We start from the raw sequence: 23926 nt of genomic DNA on the forward strand, positions 1-23926 counted from the left end.
GTGTTCCTCTTTTTGGGAACCTTTACATTTCTTGAACATTGTTCTTTTTGCCTTTATTTTTTTTATCCATTTCCTTTGAGAACCAGATCGGTTTCTTATTCCTCTTACTTTTGTTTACTTTTCTAGCATATAGATTTGTTGCTTTTATAATTGCTCCTTTTAGTTTGGCCCACTATTGCTCTACCTCTTTCATTTTCTTCCAGTCCTCTAATTCTACCTCCAGGTATGTCACCATTTTGACAAAGTCCGTATTTCTGAAAATTAAAACTCATGTGATCTCTCTGTATCCTATTTGCAATATCAAACCATACATTTTGATGATCACTGGTGCTGAGATGGGCACCCACTCGAACATTAGAGACATTATCCCCATTAGTGAGCACTAGGTTGAGTATAACTCCCTCCCTCATGGGTTCCATTACAATTTACTTGAACCAAGCCCCTTGCAGGGTCACCACTATCTCTCTATTTCTGGCAGATTCCGCAGAAGGGATTCTCCAGTCTACATCTGGCAGATTCCATTCTCCAACAATCTCAACAACCTCCCTTCTTTCCCATCTTTTGGATGTCTTTGACCAGAGGCCTGTAGACCACATCAGTAAAAATGGAAGCACCATTTTTTTTTAGGACAGTCCATAATGCTTCTTCTCTATCAGTCTCTTGCAATTCAGTTGCTTGGATAAGAGCTACTCCTCCCCCTTTTCCGTCTTCTCTGTCCTTCCTTATCAAGTTATAGCCAAGGATGGATGTATCCCAATCATGAGACTCAGTGAACCAGGTCCCTGTAATAGCAACTATGTCCAAGTTCACTTCCACCATTAAGGCCTGCAACTCTGAGATGTTATAGCCTAGACTATGAATTATTTGTGGACATAGCTTTCCAACTTTTCTCCCTAGGATTGCTGCTGCTCCTAGTCATCTTTTCTATTTTGAGATGACTAATTTTGTTTTCTTCTGCCAATTCCTCTATTCCACCTGCCACCCTGCCTTTTAGTTTAAATTACTTTTATTAAATACCAGACTTTTTAAAATTAACAAACACAGCTACTTAATACAGACTAGCAATATCAATAGTTGGAAAAATAGAGAGATTTCAAAACATACAACACATAAATGCAGAATAAATGTCAGCAAGAAAACTATATTATAGCTAACTTTAAATAATTCAACTTAACTGACCACAAAGACAAGTAGTGTGTCCTTGTGGCCAGTTAAGATAGCAGATAAAATTGCATATGTAAAAGTGCAAAGTGATGCACATAAGAAAAAATAATCCCAACTATAGATGCACAGTTCTGGGTTCAGAATTGAGAGTCACTATCCAGGAAAAAGATTTTAGATCCCTTGTGGACAATATATTGAAATCCTCAGCTCACTGTACAACAGCAGCCAAAAAAGCCAATAGAATGTTTGGAATGATCCAAAAAGGAACGGAAATTAAAACTGAAAATACCTTGAGTATTATGTACAGTTCTGGTCTACCCTTCTCAAAATAAAAAACCCCATAATTGAATTAGAAAAGATGCAGAGGAGGGCAACAAAAAACATTAAAATGCTACACAGGTTAAAACTCTAGCTTGGAAAATAACTGGCTGAGAGGGGACAAGATAGTTTATAAAATCATGAGTGGGGTAGAACAGGTAAATAAAGGACAAAAATGGATGGAAAAGCTCTCTTATGGAGAAAGGCTAGTTTGGAAAAGAGGCAACTTGAAGGGGATATGAACGAAATGTTTAAAATCATGAGTGGGCTGAAAAGGTTATTTACCCTTTCAAACACTAGGACTAGGGGATTCTCCATAAAACTAGCAACTGGCAGATTTAAAACAAATCATGGGAAGTATTTTTTCACTCAGCGCCAAATCAACATTTGGAATCTTTTGTAGGAGGACGTGGCCAAGATACCTGACAGAGTGGGGTTCAAGAAAAGGACTGGACAAGTTCCTGAAGGAAAAGTCCATAAACAGTTATTAGCCAGGTAGACTGAGAAAAGCCAGTGCTCATCCTCTGGAGTGGGAAACAAGAAATAAATCAATTAGGGGGGAATTTGGAGGGCGCTTGTAATTGGGACTGACCACTGTTAGAGACAGAATGTTGGGCTCAATGGACCTTGGTCTGATCCAGCATGGAACTTCTTATGTTCTTAATACTGAAACCAAGAGGATACTTCATGAAACTAACAAATAGATTTAAAACAGATCTCAGAAAGTACTTTTTCATTCAGCACACAATCAAGCTGTGGAATCTGTTGGACAAGAGGACTAGCATAGGGGGCTTTAACAGAGGTTTAGACAAGATCCTGAAAGAAAAGTTCACAAAACATTATTTAGCCAGTATCCCTCGGCGTGCATAATACAAAATACATCTACTTTTTGGGATCTGCCAGGCACTTGTGATCTGGACTGGCCACTATCAGAGACAGGATGATGGGTTCGATGGACTTTGGTCTGAACCAGCATTAGAAATGTGCATTCTGTAGATTCATTTTCAGATTTAGTGCTCACTATAATGAAACGAATGTGAAAAGTTTAAATGAATATGAAAAACTTAACATATTTTCTGGCTATACATCCCTAACCCAGTATGGCATTTCTTATGTTCTTATACCAAGCTGTTTCCAGTCATTCACCACACTTTCTACAAAGAAATGCTTCCTTGCCTACTTCAGAAGCAAGCCCCCCCCCTTACAGCCTCAAATTAAGACAACCTGCTGTAGAATTTTCATTCCCCTAAAAATATATTTAAACCACTGAAGTATATGAATATGTCTACCATAGTCTACATAAAAAGTATATGAAAACCAAAGGCACTCTATAAACAGGGAAAATAAATTTTTCACAGAAATAATATAGCATGTGAGCTTTAATAAAATGCTAAGCATTTACTAACTACAGCAAATTCAGATTGTAAAAATATGCAAAATATTAGCTTAGCTTGTAACCTGTGCACCGCCCTTTAGAAGCAAACAGAAGGTTTAACTTAATGGACCTTGCGTCCTATATTTACCATTTCACCAAGTAACTAATCTTGCGCATCTAAGCTACTGTAGAAAGAAATCGAACAGGTTCAAAATAGAGAAATATGATGCCTCTACCAGTGTCTAAATATCTTCCATTCAGTTCCAAAGTTAACATCTAAAACTAATTTAGCACAATAAAAATATTTGCCACTCTCAGGATAAGCTCTGTGCAGGCTTCTAGGAACTGAATAGCTAGGTAAAAAGATCAAACAATAAGAAATGGGGGACTAAAGACAAAAAGGGATCCAATTCTTAGCACAGGAAACACTGGCTGATACCAAGCCTTGCCATTTTACACATACTGCCACTCCATTAAAATAGGAACCATGGAGTCTGGGGTAGCAGCGGCACATGCCAATTACGTTATTTCCTCCATCTGGTTACAGGAGGCGATGGGCCCCCTTGTTTGGGATATTGACTGGGATATTGCCTGGGTTGTTGGCGGGGCTCTGACTACAAAGGCCAGCAGACCATAAACCATAGCCTTGGGTGGGGGAGGGGGTTGTAGTCTGTATAAAAGGACCAAAGGATAATGTATATCTGGAACATCTTGGTGACAAATCTGTATTGAATATGTTTTACAACCAGTTCTGTAGTGGTTGGGTTTGACTTCAAAGATGTTTGTATGTTAAAGGAAAATGAAAAATAAAGAAGAAAAAAAAAATAGGAACCATATGTGCTCATACTAAGTACCAGATTTAAGTTTTGGGCAAAGAAAGTCCACAAGCCACTTTGGGGGTCATTTATCAAAATGCGCTAAGGCTTTTTCGCATGCGTTAAGGGCTTAGCGCCTGCAAAAAGCCCCATTAACGCATGCGAAAACGTGTTTAACGCATGCGGTAGCACCATATCGTATGGTGCGATGCAAATATGGAAAATAGGAGGAGTTAGGGGTGGGGTTTGCCTGGCTGCGAAGAGCTATCGCACAGACTTAACGCCGATTTTAACAACAGCTCCGAGGGTCATCAAATGTTCACAAGAGACCACTGTTCTGTTTGGACATCTAACATTGAATGTCAAAGGGGCCCCTAACCCCCTACACTGATACCTAACCCTCACCTCGAGTTACTAGGTGGGCCTCCCATAGGGATACAAATACCTATCTAGGGAGATGACATTCTCTCTCTCCCCACCCCACCCCACCAGTGGTTATAAGTGGGAAATACAACAGGTCTGGCTCCTATCGCAAAGTCCGATAATGTTATCGCAATTTGCACTAACTTAGCTCTTCGCATAGGTAATTAGCGCAAATTGCGATAAAATGAATATTTGCATAAACCACACCCCTTTTACTATCGCATGCAATTCTTACCGTATTTTGATAAATCCAGGCCTTTGCTTGCACTGTTCTGAAACTGTGCAGCTTTTGCCTAACAAATTAATTTTCATCCATCTCATAAAAGGGAAAAAAAAAATCCACAGAAGATTTGCATAAATTGCCAAAACTGTTTGACTCCTTGGTATATAAACACAGGAACTATAATTATAAAATAAACATTTCAGAAGCACAGTTAAATTAAGAAAAATGTCAAATTCCATAGTATTAAGCCATGACCACAGCTATAATATTCAAAAGTGGAAATGACCCCACTCCTGAACAAATGGTTATATAAAAAAAAAAAAAAAAAGACCTGCAACTTACACATGATTAGATCGTCTTCCTCTGTTTATTTTTTTTCCAATGACAGGAGTACCAAAATGTTCAGGATTGGTGAGTGGGAGTTGATCCAATGTCTGTTGAGAAGCATAAACATTCATTAAAACTGTAAGAATCAAAGATTATCTAGCAACTTTTTAAATAAAACATCAAAACGAGTTTATATTATTTTGGTCTAAGTATTCAAATGAAGCTTAAGTTATAGAAGCAGACAAATGATGGCATCTGGTATAGATGAGTAGAATAGATATCCCCCCTGTCCTGCCTTTCCTCTAGGTTAAATGACCACAGATATAAGAAGGAAAAACAGAACAATTAAAAGACTATGCTTCTTTACAGAAAGGCAGAATTGAAAGTTTAGGGGGAAAACATCCCTTCCTATCAGATGTCATCTGGGTTTTAACACTTGCATGACACTGAATTACAATGACGATAATAGAGACAATCTCAGAAAAAAATATTGGGCTCCAACCCTTCCTGACTAGAAATCATAGACAAAAGAAAACTTAATAGAAAAACAAAAACTGACAACTGGAGTTCAAAGGTGACGGGTCTATTTTCTCCCTCTTCCCCTTTCACTTTTGTCAGTTCCATCTGTGTTCTTTGATTTAATCCCCAATACTCCTCCAAACCAATCTCCTCCCTTAGTGGTGCATTCCTTCCTAAATCCCAACCTCCACATTCCCCTGCCTCTATCTTTCCAATGAACCTGGCCAGCCACCTTTTCCTCTTCTCTAGCCACAGTAACAACTCTCTCTCATATGCCTATTGGGACCATAGCATAATTACTATCCCTTCCAGATAAAGAATTAAAAATGCAAACATAAAAGTCACAAGCTCATAAGAGAAGGTCACAAAAATTAAGACATTTAGCAGCTTCTCCAAGATAGTAATATTTGTTGTATTTTTCATGCATTTGTACTATACATTCATTGTATTTTATTATGTATATTGCATTTCTAATGTATCATATTGAAGATACATTGTTATTTATTATGTTATTTGCATGTTTTACAAATCACTTTGGGTTGGACTATATCTAAGGAAGGTGGTATACAAATATAGCATAACATACAGCATCTGAATACAACATTAAATCTCATTTTCTCTGAATGTGCCCACTGGGCAGACAGCATAAAATACACTTATGTTATCATGACAGGGTACTGGAAAGTGAGTATTCATGGCTCAAGGACAAGAATGAATCACTAAAAATATTTGTAGTATCTCTCAGCAATGACAACACCATGGTATCCCTATAATCATACTTTTTAAAAATGTTTTAACTTAAAACATCATCAAGCATGCAATAAGTACACAGCAAAATGTAGTCTTCTAAAACAAATTAGAAACAGGGACAACATACATAACTTATAAATAACTACAGGATAAATATATTTAATGCATACTTTTATACCATTACAAGCATACCTATGAGACAGAGACCACTGCTGGGCCAGCAGCACATATAACAAACAGCTGTTTATCACAGTAACAAACTATTAGCCAATGCTAGAGATTTGTGACCCAAGGGAGTTTATTTACACAAGACAATGCCTTCTAAAGAAAAACAAGCAAACCAGGGAGGTTTTTTTTCTTTGCAAGGATAGTAAAACAGCACTGATTTTATCAACAAGGTAAAAAGGAGATGTAAGCAACCATTTAACTCAATTCACACAGAAACGGGAAGCCCCTAAATACATATTCAGGAATATGGAAGTCTCAATAGCTCAAAATACTTCAATTCTATTTAACTGAATACAGTCCAGCACAATGACATGAAACGTGTTTCCAACACTTTCTCACTCTCATGATTGCCACTTACTATGCTAATCTTCTTTAATGAGTCATAATCCTTGAAGAAAGAATTCATTCTTATTCTAAAGTGGTTTAGTCGACAGGTGTTGATACTAGCTTACAGCCATTCATTTCAAAATGCTTTAGGATTTCTTTTACTATAGCTGTTTTGACTGATTGACAATTGTTTTTTGTCTGCATTTCTCTCTATATCAATATCAAAGAATCAACTTGGCTCTACTAATACTTTTAGTTCAATTTTGATTTCTAGAAAAGTCTTTACTCCTTGTAGAAACTTGTCACTTCTTGTTACTACTAGCAAGTCATCTTTATAAATAACAAGTATAGCATATTCTTCTCTTGGTCACAAGTATACAGATGTATTTATCTAATTCTGTCATGCTCTGCAGCCTGCTTCTACCTGCAATGACACCTACCCACCAGCAGAGGCCTTCAGTGAGCTCTACTCCTAGCCATCTGAGCCACCTCCTTGCTGAGCATCTGATTCACTAACCCCTGCACTACTGAATCCAGCCTTGCCAGTACCTCAATGCCTCTTCATGGAGTTACCCTGGCTCTCTGACCTGGCCTTTCTTGTCTTGTAAATCACGATGCAGAAATTGTTCCATGCCCTGTGATCTCCAGACCTGCTTTTGCCTTATGCCTTGCTCTGTGACCTACTCTGGCTTTCCCTTGCTTGTGACCTCCAAGCCTCCCTCTCACTTTGGGCCTTGACTTGTGGCCTAGCTAGGCCTCTTCCTGCCTGGTGGCCTACGGGCCTTCTGTATGCTGCCTTGGATCTCAGTGTTCATTGTTCTGTGTTGTGTTGTCTAGTCCTTGTCTGGTCCAGTCCTGGTCTGCCTTGTCCTGCCCTGCCCAGTTCCTGGCATTTCTTGCCTTGCCCCAGTCTGTTTCTGTATCTAGCCCTGGTCCCTGTTCAGTATCCTGCCCAGCTTCTGGCTGTCCAGCCTGTTCCAGTATCCAGTCCTCAGCTCCTTGCCTGTTCCAGTACCCAGACCTCTCCCTCCTGTCTGTCTCTGCCTACAATGTCTAGCCTGTGCCTGACCTCAGTTCCAGCTTCTGCCTGCCCTGCTTTCCCCAGCCTGTCCAGTTTCGGACATCTTGTGCAACCAGTCCAAGCTTTGTCGAGCCTGCTCAGACTCACATCATATTGTTCAGCCACCAAAGCCAAGTCCTATTTGCCCCCAGAACTCAAGGCCCAACTTGCAGGAGATAGCAAAGGCAGAAGACCATCCTTTGTTTGGCCCTACAGTCCTGTACCACACCTGTGGGGGTATACCCTGACTCCGGCCTGGCACCCCATGACAAATTCTATTTGCTGCTAACCTTTGTTGTGTAGTATTTCATCTAATATCTTGTATCATGCATGACCTGATTGTTTTAATTTATACACTGCTTTCCTGAGTTTGCAAATTCTTGTCATCTCTGCCTTTTCATCAGGCCCTGGAGGCTGCTTCATGTAAACACACTGGGGCGGATTCTCAGACTCCGCGAATAGGCCTACTTTTGTTTGCGCTCCAGGCGCAAACAAAAGTACGCTGGATTTTAGTAGATACGCGCGGCTCCGCGCGTATCTGCTAAAAACCTGGATCGGCGCGCGCAAGGCTATCGATTTTGTATAGCCGGCGCGCGCCGAGCCGCGCAGCCTACCCCCGTTCCCTCCAAGGCCGCTCCGAAATCGGAGCGGCCTTGGAGGGAACCCTCTAAAGCCCTCCCCTCACATTCCCCTCCCTTCCTCTACCTAACCCACCCGCCCGGCCCTGTCTACACCCCCCCCCCCCTTACCTTTCTCCGGGGATTTACGCCTCCCGGAGGGAGAAGTAAATCCCCGCGCGCGAGCAGGCCTCCTGCGCGCCGGGCCGCGACCTGGGGGCGGGTACGGAGGGCGCGGCCACGCCCCCGGACCGCCCCTGGCCGTAGCCACGCCCCCGTACCCGCCCCCAAAACGCTGCGACGACCGGGCCCCGCCCCCGACACGCCCCCTCGGAGAACCCCGGGACTTACGCGAGTCCCGGGGCTCTGCGTGCGCCGGTAGGCCTATGTAAAATAGGCTCACCGGCGCGCAGGGCCCTGCTCGCCTAAATCCGCCCGGTTTTGGGCGGATTTAGGCGAGCAGGGCTCTGAAAATCCGCCCCACTGTTTTCACATCTTGGACACATAATTAAATTTTCTTCATTTGCTAAAGTCAATAACAATCTAAGTGTTGTCTTTTTTTTTTTTTTATTACTGGTAAATCTGGTTCGTTATAGTCTATTCCATATCAATGATCATAACAACTGCTACAAATTGTGCTTTACATTGCTCTACATCATCTTCAGGACTTAAATTTTACTTTAACTACCCATTTTAATTTAATAACTTTCATGTCTTTTCTTGGCACAAGCTCCAAAGTTTTCTTCTTGTTGTGAGGCTAAAGTTCTTTAGCAATATCCTCTACCCACTTATCATGCAAATCAGTCTTCATGGCATCTTCAATGTATATCGGTTTTTTCACTTTATGATGTACATCCTTGCAATAAGACTTTGCCTTTAGTTTACTGGGAGGAGGTTGCAACTTATGCATTAAATAACTTGGTTCCTGCATGTCTGATTGTCTCTGTTCTTGCACTGATGAGCTTTCACCATACATTTCCACCATAGGTGATGGAAATTCATGATGATACTGCCTTATTATCAGTCAACTTTTCATCATCACTTCTCAGAATTTCAACAAAATGATTATGTCCAAAGTTCTATTCTTTTAGGAAATAGGTGGCATGATCAAATTTCCTCAAAGCGTCATCTCCATTTCCTAGAATTTCAGCTCCCTTTCTTGACTCAAGAAACTTGGGGCTTCTGCTTGTTAAATTTTCTTCATTCTGGAATCATCCAAGCAATATTCTTTCTTGAACTCCCAATAATCAAAGATTGTAAGTCTGCTCTTAGCATCTAACATCTTCCAATACTGTCCAAGACTCCAGTCATATATGAGACAGCAAAACACTGACATATCCTATGGACTGCCTCTTGCCTGACCATACATTTTTCTAGTGATTTTTCTTTCAGTAACTTGTTACAATGAATGAATTCTTACATAAGCAGAAACACTTACTGCTTCAGCCCAAAACCTAACTGGTGGTCTAGAACTTATGAGCATAATTCTTGCTGCTTCTATTTAGTTATTTATTTATTTATTTATTTTTTATATGCCGACATTCGATCTGACATATCACATCGGTTTACAGTAAAACTGGAGCTAAGAGGACATTGCTCTCTTATTATTTCTTATAGTGTAACTTAGAATCAACATTAACTGGATTAATATAACGTTAACATTGCTTGCTACTATGAACATAATCAACGAGAGTCATAGGTGCTAGGAAGGACCTAGTCTTCTTACATTCAGCTAGCACGTTCTGCAATTTCATTTTGGGACGGTGAATGGAGCTGTCTTCTTATGATGAATTCCTCACTCCATTAAATTCTCAATCATATTTTTGATAAACTCATTTCATTGCTGATTCAGACTTGCTTCAGATTCTTGCCTGTTTGGCATTCTGAATATTGCATATACTCAATGAAAATATTTGGGTTTTCATGAGTCAGCTTGCCTTGTTGCCCTTATCTGGAAGTCCATGAGGAGTACTGCCACCAGGCACCATCAAAGTCACCCCAATGCAAGACAATTGGAGCATGGGGGGCCTACAAAAGGCGGCGACCAGCAGCATGGGAGTGAACCAGCCTGCTTAGGTGCTTCCGATGCCTACAGTGACATTGGTGCTTTTCAGGCTCCTGGTGCCCTCAGTGCCCCGCGCCAAGAACGTAATGAGGGTTCCCCCACCGGCATACCCAGGGGATCTCAGTGAGAAGGACACCTCATACGACCTTTAGGGAGAGGATGCTTCTGAGTCTTCTTCTGCTGACTCCGAGGACCATCTCCTACGACTGAGAGGCATAAAACCCCACCCAAGGACTTGACGTTTGCTGGCTTTGTGAGGGCCATGGCGGAATCTGTCCCCTTCCAACTCCTGACTGAGGTGGACTCCAGACACAAGATGCTGGAAGTCCTCCAGTTTGTGGATGCACCTAAGGAGGTGGTGGTAGTCCAAGCCATGACATCTTCAAGTGACTGTTTGTCCGGGTCTGGGAGCACCCCATCTCAGTACCTCCTGTGAACAGGAAAACCAATGCAGTGTATCTAGTTCAGCCTACCAAGGGATTTGAATGCTGCCAGCTACCACATCAGTCTGTGGTGGTGAAGTCCGCTCTACAGAAGGCAAAGTGTTCTCGCACCCATGCCTTGGCTCCCCCGGGCTGAAAACATAGGGCTCTGGATGCCCTGGGGAGGAAAGTCTTCCAGGGTTCCATGCTGGCGGCCTGCATTGCCTGCTACCAGTTGTATATGGGCCAGCATTCCAGGAACCTCTGGAAGCAGGTTCAAGATCTAGTCGAGCGCCTGCTTCAGCAACTGGAGGAGGACGTCTTGAAAGTGGTCCAGCAGGGCTTGGAATGTGATAAGCATGAGATCCGGTCCGCATATGACGTTTGAGATGTCTGTGGGAATGGTCGCAATGGCCATTGGAACCTGTCGTATGATCTGGCTCCGAGCCTCTGACCTCCATCCAGAGGTCCAAGAATGCATTGCGGACATGCCTTATACCGGAGAGAATCTCTTTGGGGATAAGATTAAGGAGGCAGTACCACAGCTGAAAGATCATCATGAGACCCTCCAGCACCTTTTGGCCAGCACCTCAGACCCACAATCCTCAGGCAAAAAGCACTCACGGCAGGGGCCAAGGTGCCCCTTATACCGGCCACACAGGTACTACCTGCTGGTGACCAGGGTGAGGTCCCAGCGGGCTGGCCCTAAAACTGGCCTAAGACAGCAACGAGTCCCTGGGACCCAGCCGGCGGCCCAGCAAAGCCCTGTCATGGGGTTTTGACTAGCTGGGAGGGAGTGTAAGCCAGCCACCTGTGCCCTCAACAGGAGGCACTCTGGACAGCTGCAGGTCTTTGCAGACTGCTGGCCGTCCGTCACCTTGGACTGGCAAGTCTTGTCCATAATTCGTTATGGGTATAGGTTGAATTTTCAGGGCGTCCCTCTGGACTCTCCCCCATGTCCCTTTTAGGGCCTTTTAGTGAATCAGGAGGTACTCTTGACAGAGCTCTCCGCCCTCATAATGGCCAGGGCCGTTCAGCCCTTCCCACCACAGCAACGAGGGAGGGGGTTCTACTCCAAATATTTCCTGATTCCAAAGAGGACAGGGGGACTCTGTCCTATTCTGGACCTGAAAGCCTTGAAAAAATTCCTGAAGCAGGAAAAGTTAAAGATGGTCTCGCTGGGCACCCTGATTCCTCTTCTGCAAAGGGGGAACTGGCTTTGCTGCCTTGATCTAAAAGACGCCTGCACCCACATCAATATTTCCTGACTGCACAGGAAATATATTTGCTTTGTGGTGGGCGAGAAGCACTTCCAGTAGAGAGTGCTGCCTTTCAGCCTGGTGTCTGCACCCCACATCTTCACCAAGTGCCTGGCAGTGGTAGGAGCCTACCTAAGGCGGCTGCAAATGCAAGATTTTCCCTACCTGGATGACTGGTTTATCAAAAGTGCCACCAAGGAGAAAGCACTACGGTCCCTGCACTACACCATTCAGGTTTTGGAGACCTTGCGTTTCAGATCAACTACCTTAAGTCGCAGCTCGTCCCATCGCCTCAGCTGGACTTTATTGGTGCCAGGTTCGACACAGCTCAAGCCAGGGCATTTCTGCCCTGGATCAAGAACTCACCATAGTGTCCCTGGCGAGCGTAATCTCTCAGAATTGCTAGGTTTTGGCGCACCATATGTTCTGTCTGTTAGGGTACATGGCAGCAACCATCCATGTCACTCCCTTTGCTCGTTTACATACTTGCAGTGCGAGTGGACCCTACGGTCCCAGTGGCGCCAGACCTTCCAGGACCTTCGGGTGTGCATCCATATTACTCCACCACTCCGGGACTCCTTGTCGTGGTGGGAGACTCTGTCCAATTTGGTGATAAGGATGCCCTTCCAGGCTTCCCCTGCTCAAATGATGATCACCACGGATGCTTCCAAACTGAATTGGAGTGCCCATGTGGACGGTCTCCGCACCCAGGGTTGATGGTCCATTCAGAAAGCGAGGTGTCACATAAACTTTCTGGAACTCTGCGATCCAATACGCTCTTTGGGCGTTTTGAGATTGCCTGACCAGCAGTGTGGTCCTCAACCAGAGCAACAATCAGGTGGCAATGTGGTTCCTCAAGAAGCAGGGCGACACAAGATCGTTCATCCTCTGCCAGGAGGTGGTCCGGATCTGGTCTTGGGCTCTGTCCCAAGGCATTCTGCTACGAGCCATGTACCTGCCGGTGACGGAGAACGTGGTGGCAAAAGACTTGAGTCGTTCCTTCTGCCCCCATGAGTAGTCCCTGAAACAGAAGTTTGCAGATTGGATCTTCCATCTCTGGAGAACCCCGTATGTGGACCTCTTCGCTTCCCCCTGCAACAGGAAGATAGATCAGTTCTGCACTCTGTTCAGAGAGCATGCCAAACCAGCAATGGATGCCTTCGCCCGACATTGGAGCATCGGCCACTTGTATGCATATCGTCCACTTCCACTAGTGTCGAAGGCTCTCCTGAAGCTCCAGCAGAACCAGGGAACCATGATCCTCATTCCGTATTGGCAGTGGCAGATCTGGTTCTCCCTCCTGCAGGATCTCTCCCTCCGGAAGCCCATCAGTCTGGGGACCTCCCCAGACCTCATCGTACAGGATCAGGGCTTGGATGTTGAGTGGGTGATTTTGAAGCCCCTAGACCTCTCAGATGATGTGTCTTGGGTTCTGGTGGCATCCAGGAAGCCTTCCACTAGGAAGTCTTATGGCCTGAAATAGGAGGTTTGCTGTTTGGTGTGAGAGCCATGGCTTGGATTCATTCTCTTGCTCCACACCGAAGTTACTTGATTACCTCCTGCACCTCTCGGAAGCTGGACTAAAGGCCAACTATGTCCGGGTGCATCTCAGTGCTACTGGGGCCTACCAACAAGGGGTGAATGGTTTGCCCATCTCAATGCAGCCCATAATGGGGTGATTTATGAGGGGTCTGCTTTGACAAATTTTTCCATGCTGGGCTCCCTCTGATGATATTTCCTACTTGTGAGGACTAACATCCTGCTTTCCTAGGAGAACACCTGTTACAGGTAAGCAACTGCTTTTTCTTGATTTCTATCATATTTGTGTAGATATGATTTAAAATCAAATAAAGAAATTATAAAAAAGAAAATATTTGGGATTTAAGGAAAAATATACTCAACTTCTCGCTGCAATCATCTATGATGACAAATATATACCAGTACCACAAAATGAATCCACTAGCATGAGTCCTCATAAATCCATGTGTATTAACTCCAATGGATTTTTGCTTAGTACCTTGGAAATTACCTTAATGATTTTCTTGAATGTTTACCTTTCATGCAACCCTTACATGATTCTAGTATTCCTGTCATGTAAATACCTTTGATTTTCCCACTTTCACTCAGATTTTAAAGTATCATAGTTTAAAGGTGCAAGATGTTCATGCCACAGCTTGGCATTAATTGATCATGCAATATATGCATGATCATTCATTGATACAAACTTGGTGTTCATCCGATAAATGCCACAATTTTGATAAACAGAAATTCTCTTCCATTTCTGACTTGTCAACTGTCAACTTGTCAATTTGTCAACTGTTTTTTTTTTTCAAAAATCACTTAATCCAGCAACTGATAATTTGGAAGCCGATATAAGTTTGTCAGCTATCAGACTTTCAAAATCACTGTCACCATTTTGCTTGAACTCAATACTTCCTGCTCCCACTGTTTCCTTGGACTTGCCATCTGCCATTGTTGCAGATCTTTCTGGTACTGTAGCGTAGTTATCGTGTTATTCACACTGCACAGTTGTCAATCGTCTTATTATATATGCTTTGTTTTTACATGGAATGCATATTGTTTCCTGGTTGATTCCATGGTGGTTTTATCATTAGATGACAATTTTGCTTATTTTTGCTTTTTGATTATATTTTTCTTAATCTTTCATTGCTTGAAAAATATTTAGTCACTTTTGCATTTTGAAGATTTTTTTTCATTGTCAGATGAAAAATGGCAATTCCTTGGAAAATGTCCTCATTTCTTGCAGTGACAGCATTTTGTCTGTCATTCTCTTTGAAGTTACTCTAAATTCTGTATGCACTATATGCTGATTAAGAATCTCAAGAATCCTTTTTCTATCAGTGCTATTTTTGTATATCTGCATGATGAATTTTTTCTGAAGTCAGCTAAGACATATAACATATATCAGAACTTCTGACCACGCCATATTTATCTTTATTGGGATTTATGAATCGCCTAACAGAATACTAGGAGATGTACAAAAAACATAAAACACAATAATTAACATGAGTAAAATAAACTAAAATTCAAAGTCATCATGAAATCTACAAAAACAACCAGACCAAAAATGAGAAATTACATATAGGCCTTCCTAATAAAAGTGTTTTCAATAGAACTCGAAAGCTCTTTGTACATGCCATGAGCCACATATTCTTTTGAAAAGAATTCCACAAAGATGGAACAGCAGCAGAGAAAGCTCTCTCTCTCATCTCTGCAAGATGCACTATTTTTTGATGAAGGGATGTTCAATAATCCTCTCTGGGTAGACTGAAGAGCATGGGTTGGATTGTAAATGTGCAACAAAACATTTTTCCACAGAAAGGAAGTTTCAGCAAATTGTGTAGCAGGACTGCAATTTTATACTGGATTTGCCATGGAACCAGCAGCCAATGTAAGTTATGTGGTGCCTTCAGATCTTCCCGGAGCTAAGATGAGCAGCTGAGCTCTGTAATAGCTATAAAACTTTCAACAAAGAGGCCAGAAGGCAAGTGTAAACAGAAAGTTATGTAATAGGGGAGGACTTAGTGCCTGTGCCATAGTCAACAGTCAATAGTCAAGCAGTGGCTTTAAAACACAGAACACACAACTTAAAAAAAAAATCCAAAACAAAACAGATTTTACAACTGTCTCGATCTGTTGGTTAAATATTAAATTGGAGTCATTCCAAACTCCCAGGCTCTTAACATGGGGAGCAACTGGCAACTCAACATTCTCAATAGTAAATGAAGATGGTACAGGGCCAGAATTACAACGTTGCAAGACAATTATCTCTGTCTGTGCAAAGCTAAGTGCCAGTTTGCTATCGAAGAGCGAGAGTGGATAGTTCAGAAGTATCAGATCAAGAGGGTTAAATGTGAATGAAAAATTTGATGTCATCTGTGTAAATTCTGTAGCCCACAAACAATCCCTCTAGCAGCTTGCAACTGGGTGCCATACAGATGTTGAATAGAACTGCAGATAGGGCAGAGTCCAGAGGGAATGCAGTGGGCACATACTGCCAGCAAGAATGATTATTACCAAGTCTTACTTAATGAGAGCGATGAGACATGAACCAAAGAACAGTCCCCTGAGATGCCACATTTCCTAAAATGGTCATATGAGGATTTGGTGGCCCAGGGAATTGAAAGCAATTGATATATCAAGTAAAACTAACACAAACCTTTGAATGCTATTGAGGTCCCTTCTAATTGTTTCCATAGTGGATAGTAGTAAGATCTTAGTGCCAAGGGATTTTCTAAATGTGATGTTGACTCACAAAATCACTCAGCTGTTGCAAAATTAAATATTCTAAAAGTCTTGCTGTAAATAACAGCTATGAAATAAGAACATAAGAACATAAGAAAATGCCATACTGGGTCAGACCAAGGGTCCATCAAGCCCAGCATCCTGTTTCCAACAGTGGCCAATCCAGGCCATAAGAACCTGGCAAGTACCCAAAAACTAAGTCTATTCCATGTAACCATTGCTAATGGCAGTGGCTATTCTCTAAGTGAACTTAATAGCAGGTAATGGACTTCTCCTCCAAGAACTTATCCAATCCTTTTTTAAACACAGCTATACTAACTGCACGAACCACATTCTCTGGCAACAAATTCCAGAGTTTAATTGTGCGTTGAGTAAAAAAGAACTTTCTCCGATTAGTTTTAAATGTGCCCCATGCTAACTTCATGGAGTGTCCCCTAGTCCTTCTACTATCCGAAAGAGTAAATAACCGATTCACATCTACCCGTTCTAGACCTCTCATGATTTTAAACACCTCTATCATATCCCCCCTCAGTCGTCTCTTCTCCAAGCTGAAAAGTCCTAACCTCTTTAGTCTTTCCTCATAGGGGAGTTGTTCCATTCCCCTTATCATTTTGGTAGCCCTTCTCTGTACCTTCTCCATCGCAATTATATCTTTTTTGAGATGCGGCGACCAGAATTGTACACAGTATTCAAGGTGCGGTCTCACCATGGAGTGATACAGAGGCATTATGACATTTTCCGTTTTATTCATCATTCCTTTTCTAATAATTCCCAACATTCTGTTTGCTTTTTTGACTGCCGCAGCACACTGAACCGACGATTTCAATGTGTTATCCACTATGACACCTAGATCTCTTTCTTGGGTTGTAGCACCTAATATGGAACCCAACATCGTGTAATTATAGCATGGGTTATTTTTCCCTATATGCATCACCTTGCACTTATCCACATTACATTTCATCTGCCATTTGGATGCCCAATTTTCCAGTCTCACAAGGTCTTCCTGCAATTTATCACAATCTGCTTGTGATTTAACTACTCTGCACAATTTTGTGTCATCTGCAAATTTGATTATCTCACTCGTCGTATTTCTTTCCAGATCATTTATAAATATATTGAACAGTAAGGGTCCCAACAGAGAACCCTGAGGTACTCCACTGTCCACTCCCTTCCACTGAGAAAATTGCCCATTTAATCCTACTCTCTGTTTCCTGTCTTTTAGCCAGTTTGCAATCCACGAAAGGACATCGCCACCTATCCCATGACTTTTTACTTTTCCTAGAAGCCTCTCATGAGGAACTTTGTCAAACGCCTTCTGAAAATCCAAGTATACTATATCTACCGGTTCACCTTTATCCACATGTTTATTAACTCCTTCAAAAAAGTGAAGCAGATTTGTGAGGCAAGACTTGCCCTGGGTAAAGCCATGCTGACTTTGTTCCATTAAACCATGTCTTTCTATATGTTCTGTGATTTTGATGTTTATAACACTTTCCACTATTTTTCCTGGCACTGAAGTCAGGCTAACCGGTCTGTAGTTTCCCGGATCGCCCCTGGAGCCCTTTTTAAATATTGGGGTTACATTTGCTATCCTCCAGTCTTCAGGTACAATGGATGATTTTAATGATAAGTTACAAATTTTTACTAATAGGTCTGAAATTTCATTTTTTAGTTCCTTCAGAACTCTGGGGTGTATACCATCCGGTCCAGGTGATTTACTACTCTTCAGTTTGTCAATCAGGCCTACCACATCTTCTAGGTTCACCGTGATTTGATTCAGTCCATCTGAATCATTACCCATGAAAACCTTCTCCATTACGGGTACCTCCCCAACATCCTCTTCAGTAAACACCGAAGCAGAGAAATCATTTAATCTTTCCGCGATGGCCTTATCTTCTCTAAGTGCCCCTTTAACCCCTCGATCATCTAACGGTCCAACTGACTCCCTCACAGGCTTTCTGCTTCGGATATATTTAAAAAAGTTTTTACTGTGAGTTTTTGCCTCTACAGCCAACTTCTTTTCAAATTCTCTCTTAGCCTGTCTTATCAATGTCTTACATTTAACTTGCCAATGTTTATGCTTTATCCTATTTTCTTCTGTTGGATCCTTCTTCCAATTTTTGAATGAAGATCTTTTGGCTAAAATAGCTTCTTTCACCTCCCCTTTTAACCATGCCGGTAATCGTTTTGCCTTCTTTCCACCTTTCTTAATGTGTGGAATACATCTGGACTGTGCTTCTAGAATGGTATTTTTTAACAATGACCACGCCTCTTGGACATTTTTTACTTTTGTAGCTGCTCCTTTCAGTTTTTTTCTAACAATTTTTCTCATTTTATCAAAGTTTCCCTTTTGAAAGTTTAGCACGAGAGCCTTGGATTTGCACACTGTTCCTTTTCCAGTCATTAAATCAAATTTGATCATATTATGATCACTATTGCCAAGTGGCCCCACCACCGTTACCTCTCTCACCAAGTCCTGTGCTCCACTGAGAATTAGATCTAAAATTGCTCCCTCTCTCGTCGGTTCCTGAACCAATTGCTCCATAAAGCTATCATTTATTCCATCCAGGAACGTTATCTCTCTAGCGTGACCCGATGATACATTTACCCAGTCTATATTGGGGTAATTGAAGTCTCCCATTATTACTGCACTACCAATTTGGTTAGCTTCCCTAATTTCTCTTAGCATTTCACTGTCCATCTCACCATCTTGACCAGGTGGACGGTAGTATACCCCTATCACTGTAGTCTTCCCTGATACACAAGGGATTTCTACTCATAAAGATTCAATTTTGTATTTAGTCTCATGCAGGATGTTTATCCTGTTGGACTCTATGCCATCCCGGACATAAAGCGCCACACCTCCTCCCGACTGCTCCTCTCTGTCATTGCGATATAATTTGTACCCCGGTATAGCACTGTCCCATTGGTTGTCCTCTTTCCACCATGTCTCTGAGATGCCAATTAAGTCTATGTCATCATTTACTGCTATACATTCTAGTTCTCCCATCTTACTTCTTAGACTTCTGGCATTAGCATACAAACATTTCAAAGTTTGTTTTTTGATTGTATTTTTATTCTGCTTTTTAATTGATAGGGATAAGTTACAATTTTTTAGCTCAGGTGAGTTTTTAGTTACAGGCACTTGGACTACTTTTCTAATTATTGGAACCTCACTGTCGGGATGCCCTAATTCTAATGCATCATTAGTATCCTTTAAAGATACATCTCTCCGAACCATGCGCTGCTGAGCGACTGTCGGCTTTCCCCTTTGTTCTAGTTTAAAAGCTGCTCTATCTCCTTTTTAAAGGTTTGCGCCAGCAGTCTGGTTCCACCCTGGTTAAGGTGGAGCCCATCCCTTCGGAAGAGACTCCCCCTTCCCCAAAAGGTTCCCCAGTTCCTAACAAAACTGAATCCCTCTTCCTTGAACCATCGTCTCATCCACGCATTGAGACTCCGGAGCTCTGCCTGCCTCTGGTGACCTGCGCGTGGAACAGGGAGCATTTCAGAGAATGCTACCCTGGAGGTTCTGGATTTAATCTTTCTACCTAAGAGCCTAAATTTGGCTTCCAGAACCTCCCTCCCACATTTTCCTATGTCGTTGGTGCCCACGTGTACCACGACAGCCGGCTCCTCCCCAGCACTGTCTAAAATCCTATCTAGGTGACGCGTGAGGTCCGCCACCTTCGCACCAGGTAGGCATGTTACCAGGTTGATAATTTAAAGGGTCAAGGGGATTTAGCCCAAGATTCTTTAAAAGGGGTCTCACAAAGATTCTCTTTAATAAGGGGTCCCACCCCCTCAGCCAAAACCAGATTGATAATAGTTATTAAAGAAGGTACTACTGTATCGTTTGAAATGTTTAAGATAGCCACATCATATATGTTTACTGGACAAAAAGAAGAACTAACAGTGGAAATAGCACTAGTAACTTCAAAGACTGAGATATGCTCAAATGATGACCATAAGGATTCTGGAGGCTCAGAGTACCATGTTAGCACAGAAGAAAATATCATAGACAAGACTGAAACCTCTTTCACAAAGGAATCCATAAATTCATCAGAACTGGTATAATCCATATTAATGGCTAGACCTTGGGAAGGTGCATCAGGAGATCCGGTCAATATTTGAACAATGCTAAATAATTCCCTTGGATTATTACCAAAAGAGTGTATTGAGAGAAATAATTTTTTTTTGCCTCATTCACTTTATTCCTATACTCAACTGGCAGAGCTCTAAGTGACAGCAGAGAATCAGAAGATTGCAAATGTCGCCTTGATTGCTCACACTTGTGCAAAGAGTGTCTGATATTGCTAAGGGCAGAAGTAAACCAACAAGGCTTCCTGGGGAGACATGAATGGAAAGCCCTGAGAGCAGCGAACGTGTCAGTTGCCTTGGATACAGCTGCCGCAACATTCACTGGGTTAAACCCAACTAATTCAACATTCAAGAGCTCAGCAAAGCTATCAGTATCAAAATGACCTCTTTTTACAATGGGTTCAACTGAAGATGTATTTAAATTAACAGTGGAATCACAAGGATAACTAAAAGAAATAAGAAAATGATCAGACCCCAGTACAGATGTTACTGATATGTGAAAGATAACTAGCACAAACAGAGGCATTAATAAAAGAGGTCAAGTCTGTGGCCTAACTTATAGGTTGGCCTATGTATTATCTGTTTCTAACCAAGATACAGCACATCAACAAGAAAATGCTCACAAACAGATAATAGAATAACATCAACATGCAAATTAAAATCCCCAGGGTTCAATGTATTATTCAAATCAGCTTTTGAACAGAACTGTTCAAAAAGAAAAGACAAATTAAATTGCAATAGGCATGGTCGGCAATAAATTAAACAAATATTTATCTGATCAGAGTAAAACACCAGCATCTCATAAGGTGAGTCACCACCAAGGTTTTCCCCACAGACATTTTCCATGAAATCTTAAACACCTTTAACAGGTCACCCCCACATCCCTTCTTATGGGGTTGAAAAACTATAGCATAGGCAAATGGACAAAACTGATTGTTATGGAGTCTCAATTTAGTGGACCCTTGGGCCGACCTGCAAGAGACTGGGAAAGGTATTCAATGTCTCTGGTACACCGCAGGCCGGGAGGCAGATGTTCAGGCAGGCCGCGGCGTCTGACGTCAGGAACTGGGCGGAGTCACCACTGGCGGGAAACGGCCTAGAAAAGCGCCCAAGTGGCGCGCGCGCCTAGAGGCAGGACATCCATGGAAGGCTTCCCGGCGGCACGGACCTCGCGGGGACACCGCCGAACAGGCCGCGAACTAGGCCAACAGAAGCGGGAACAGGTCCAGGAACACGGAGGTCCGCAGTCCACACAGTTTAATTGGTCATGGGATGGCCCCAGACAAATATAAGAGACCTTGTGGCCATCGGTGGACGACAATTTTGCCACAGGAGAAAAATTTAAAGCCAGGACGTGGCATTCTCTGACTGAGAATGCCAAGGTGTTTTCTGACCAAACACCTTGATGTTTAAACGCTGATTTTCTTTCTTTTCTTTCTCTTCACAAAGTTCTCTCACAGGAGAGCAGAGCTCCGCGTGCCAACTGCCGCGCAGAAAAAAACTGACTGAGGAGCCCGAGGTGGATCAGAGAAGATATAAGAGGGAACACCTAGCTGAAAGACTTTGCTAGACTTAGAGAGCTCCGCCACCTAGTGGCACGGAAGACGTACCCAGACAGCATGGCTAATTCAGCTGCTTATCTACGTGAAAATGCAACTCCTGCCTCCTCAATTGGATCTCCTAATGTTCAAGAGTTGTTCAGCTGCTCTATACAAGCCGTATGCAGTTGCAGACCTCTTTCTCCACTTGACAATGTTAATCTTATGTTTAAGGTTCAGGGTTTTTCCCCCCCAAGGATACATCCTCTATTTTCTTGTTCCAAATGTTGCCACATGGATTTTGCTGTAGTCTGGTTAATAACAAATTGTTTGTAAAGTGCTTGTTTGGACAATTTATGGCATCTGGATCATTTTTCTTCCAGGTATTTTTTTACTTACTGTATAGCTATGATATCAGGTGGATCAGATTCTATGATTGTCTTTTTCAGACATTTTTTTATTTACTTTAACTTTCAATCTAGTCACAGAAAATCTTTTCTATGCAAGCTGCTGTTTAGCAAATTATCTCTGCAATTTGCTTACTTGGCTTTTCTTATTGTTTGCAGGTTTTTACATTTTTTGTTTGTTTTTAGTTTATCTCAGGCTGCTCCAACTGAGAGATATCTTTATCTGTTCTGGCTTTCTCTTTATTTTTCGTTGCATTGCCTGGGCTCTTTAGTTAGAGATTTGTGGAACAATGGAGTTTGTTTAGATAAGAGAATGCCTTCTAGAGAAAAATAAACAAGCCACAGAGGTTTCTTCTTTGCAAGATCAGTAAAACAGTTTTGCTTTTAGTAACAAGGTAAAAAAGCAACAAGCATCTCAACTCATACAGGAACAGGAAGCTAGCAAGTACACATACCATCTCAACAGCTCAAAACAGTTCAATAGTAAATAACTAAATACAGTCCCAGTTCAGGGACATGAAACGTGTTTCCAACAGTCAATGGTATAAGTAGAGAAAGCAGTGCAGATGAGAAAGTTTTTACATTTAAAAAATATTAGATAAGAAATAAAGCAGAAAACCATGAAAATAAAAGAATATAACAAATGTCACCAAGAGACAATGCCATAAGAGCAGCCTGCACACTGCCAAGCAGGAGACCTGGTTTTAATTCCTGAGCCCAGCTTCTGGTCCTCAGCCAGTCAAGCCCGAGAATGTTGCAGTGTTAATGTTGACAGCACCTGTAAGAAAAGGGAATCTCTGCCAGCCCATGATGACTTCTAACTGTCACACTCAGGCTGCATGTTTAACGGGTTCCAGAAGGTGCCATGTTTGTAACCCGTGGTCAAGGACAATCACTGAGATGTCTGGGTGGGGTTTCAAAATATAATCAATCAGAAAAGTGGAGCACATGACTGTCATGTTCACTAGACCAGAAAGTCTTCCAAAGCTTTCTGGTAAAAGACCAAAAAAATTCTTCTAGGTCCACAGTCCAGCAAATTGCCTCAGTTTCCATTTAACTAAGCGAAAGGGCAGGGTGGTGGTGGTGGGTGGTTTAAGGAAAGCGAGAGAAAGCAACTACCAAAAGGGAAGGCAGGCGGGTTTGTGTGAATTGTTGATCTGCTATCTTTAGAGAACAGAAGTTAAAGTAAGTAACTTTGCTTTTTTCTAAAGACAGGAGGATCAACAGTCACACAAATAAGACGCCTCAGCTACAGGTTGTCTTCAAACAAAACAGAAAAACAGGACATAGCTCAAAATGTGAAAACATGTTTTTGTTAAGGAAGAGAGGCTACTTATCTTGTTTAAAAAAAAATAAATGACAACAGGAAAAACAAGCCAAAAATCTTAAAAATAGGCTCCATCTCCAAAGTGATCTTGAAGAAAGCAGAGTTGCTTTCCTGTAACAGGTATGCTCCTAGGACAGAAGGATGTTATAGCTCTCACACTTGGGTGACATCATCAGATAAAGCCCAGCATGGAAAACCTATGTCAAAGTATCTAGAAATCTTTGACAGTAGTGAGAGGCAAAAGTGTGGAGAGAACTCCATGTCACAGCCTTGCAGATCTCATCCACGGGGACTGTTCTCAAGTGAGCCACTGACGTTGCCATGGTTCTGACAGAATGAGCCTTGACATGGCCCCCAAGCTGCAATACTGCCTGAGTATAGCAGAAGGAAATGCAATC

At 42.2% G+C, this 23926-nt stretch overlaps 1 protein-coding gene across 5 annotated transcripts in view; it reads right to left on the reverse strand.

Annotated features, from left to right (window-relative positions):
- The window catches only part of ARID4B (AT-rich interaction domain 4B), a 486307-nt gene that overhangs the window by 312433 nt on the left and 149948 nt on the right, over positions 1 to 23926 (reverse strand). For all 5 annotated transcript variants that reach the window (XM_029593836.1, XM_029593835.1, XM_029593838.1 and 2 more), the window contains exon 7: positions 4661 to 4752. In XM_029593836.1, coding sequence (XP_029449696.1) covers positions 4661 to 4752 — 92 coding nt within the window. The remainder of the gene's footprint in view (positions 1 to 4660; positions 4753 to 23926) is intronic.

The sequence above is a fragment of the Rhinatrema bivittatum genome, chromosome 3 (genome assembly GCF_901001135.1).
Source record: "Rhinatrema bivittatum chromosome 3, aRhiBiv1.1, whole genome shotgun sequence".
NCBI lineage: Eukaryota > Metazoa > Chordata > Amphibia > Gymnophiona > Rhinatrematidae > Rhinatrema > Rhinatrema bivittatum.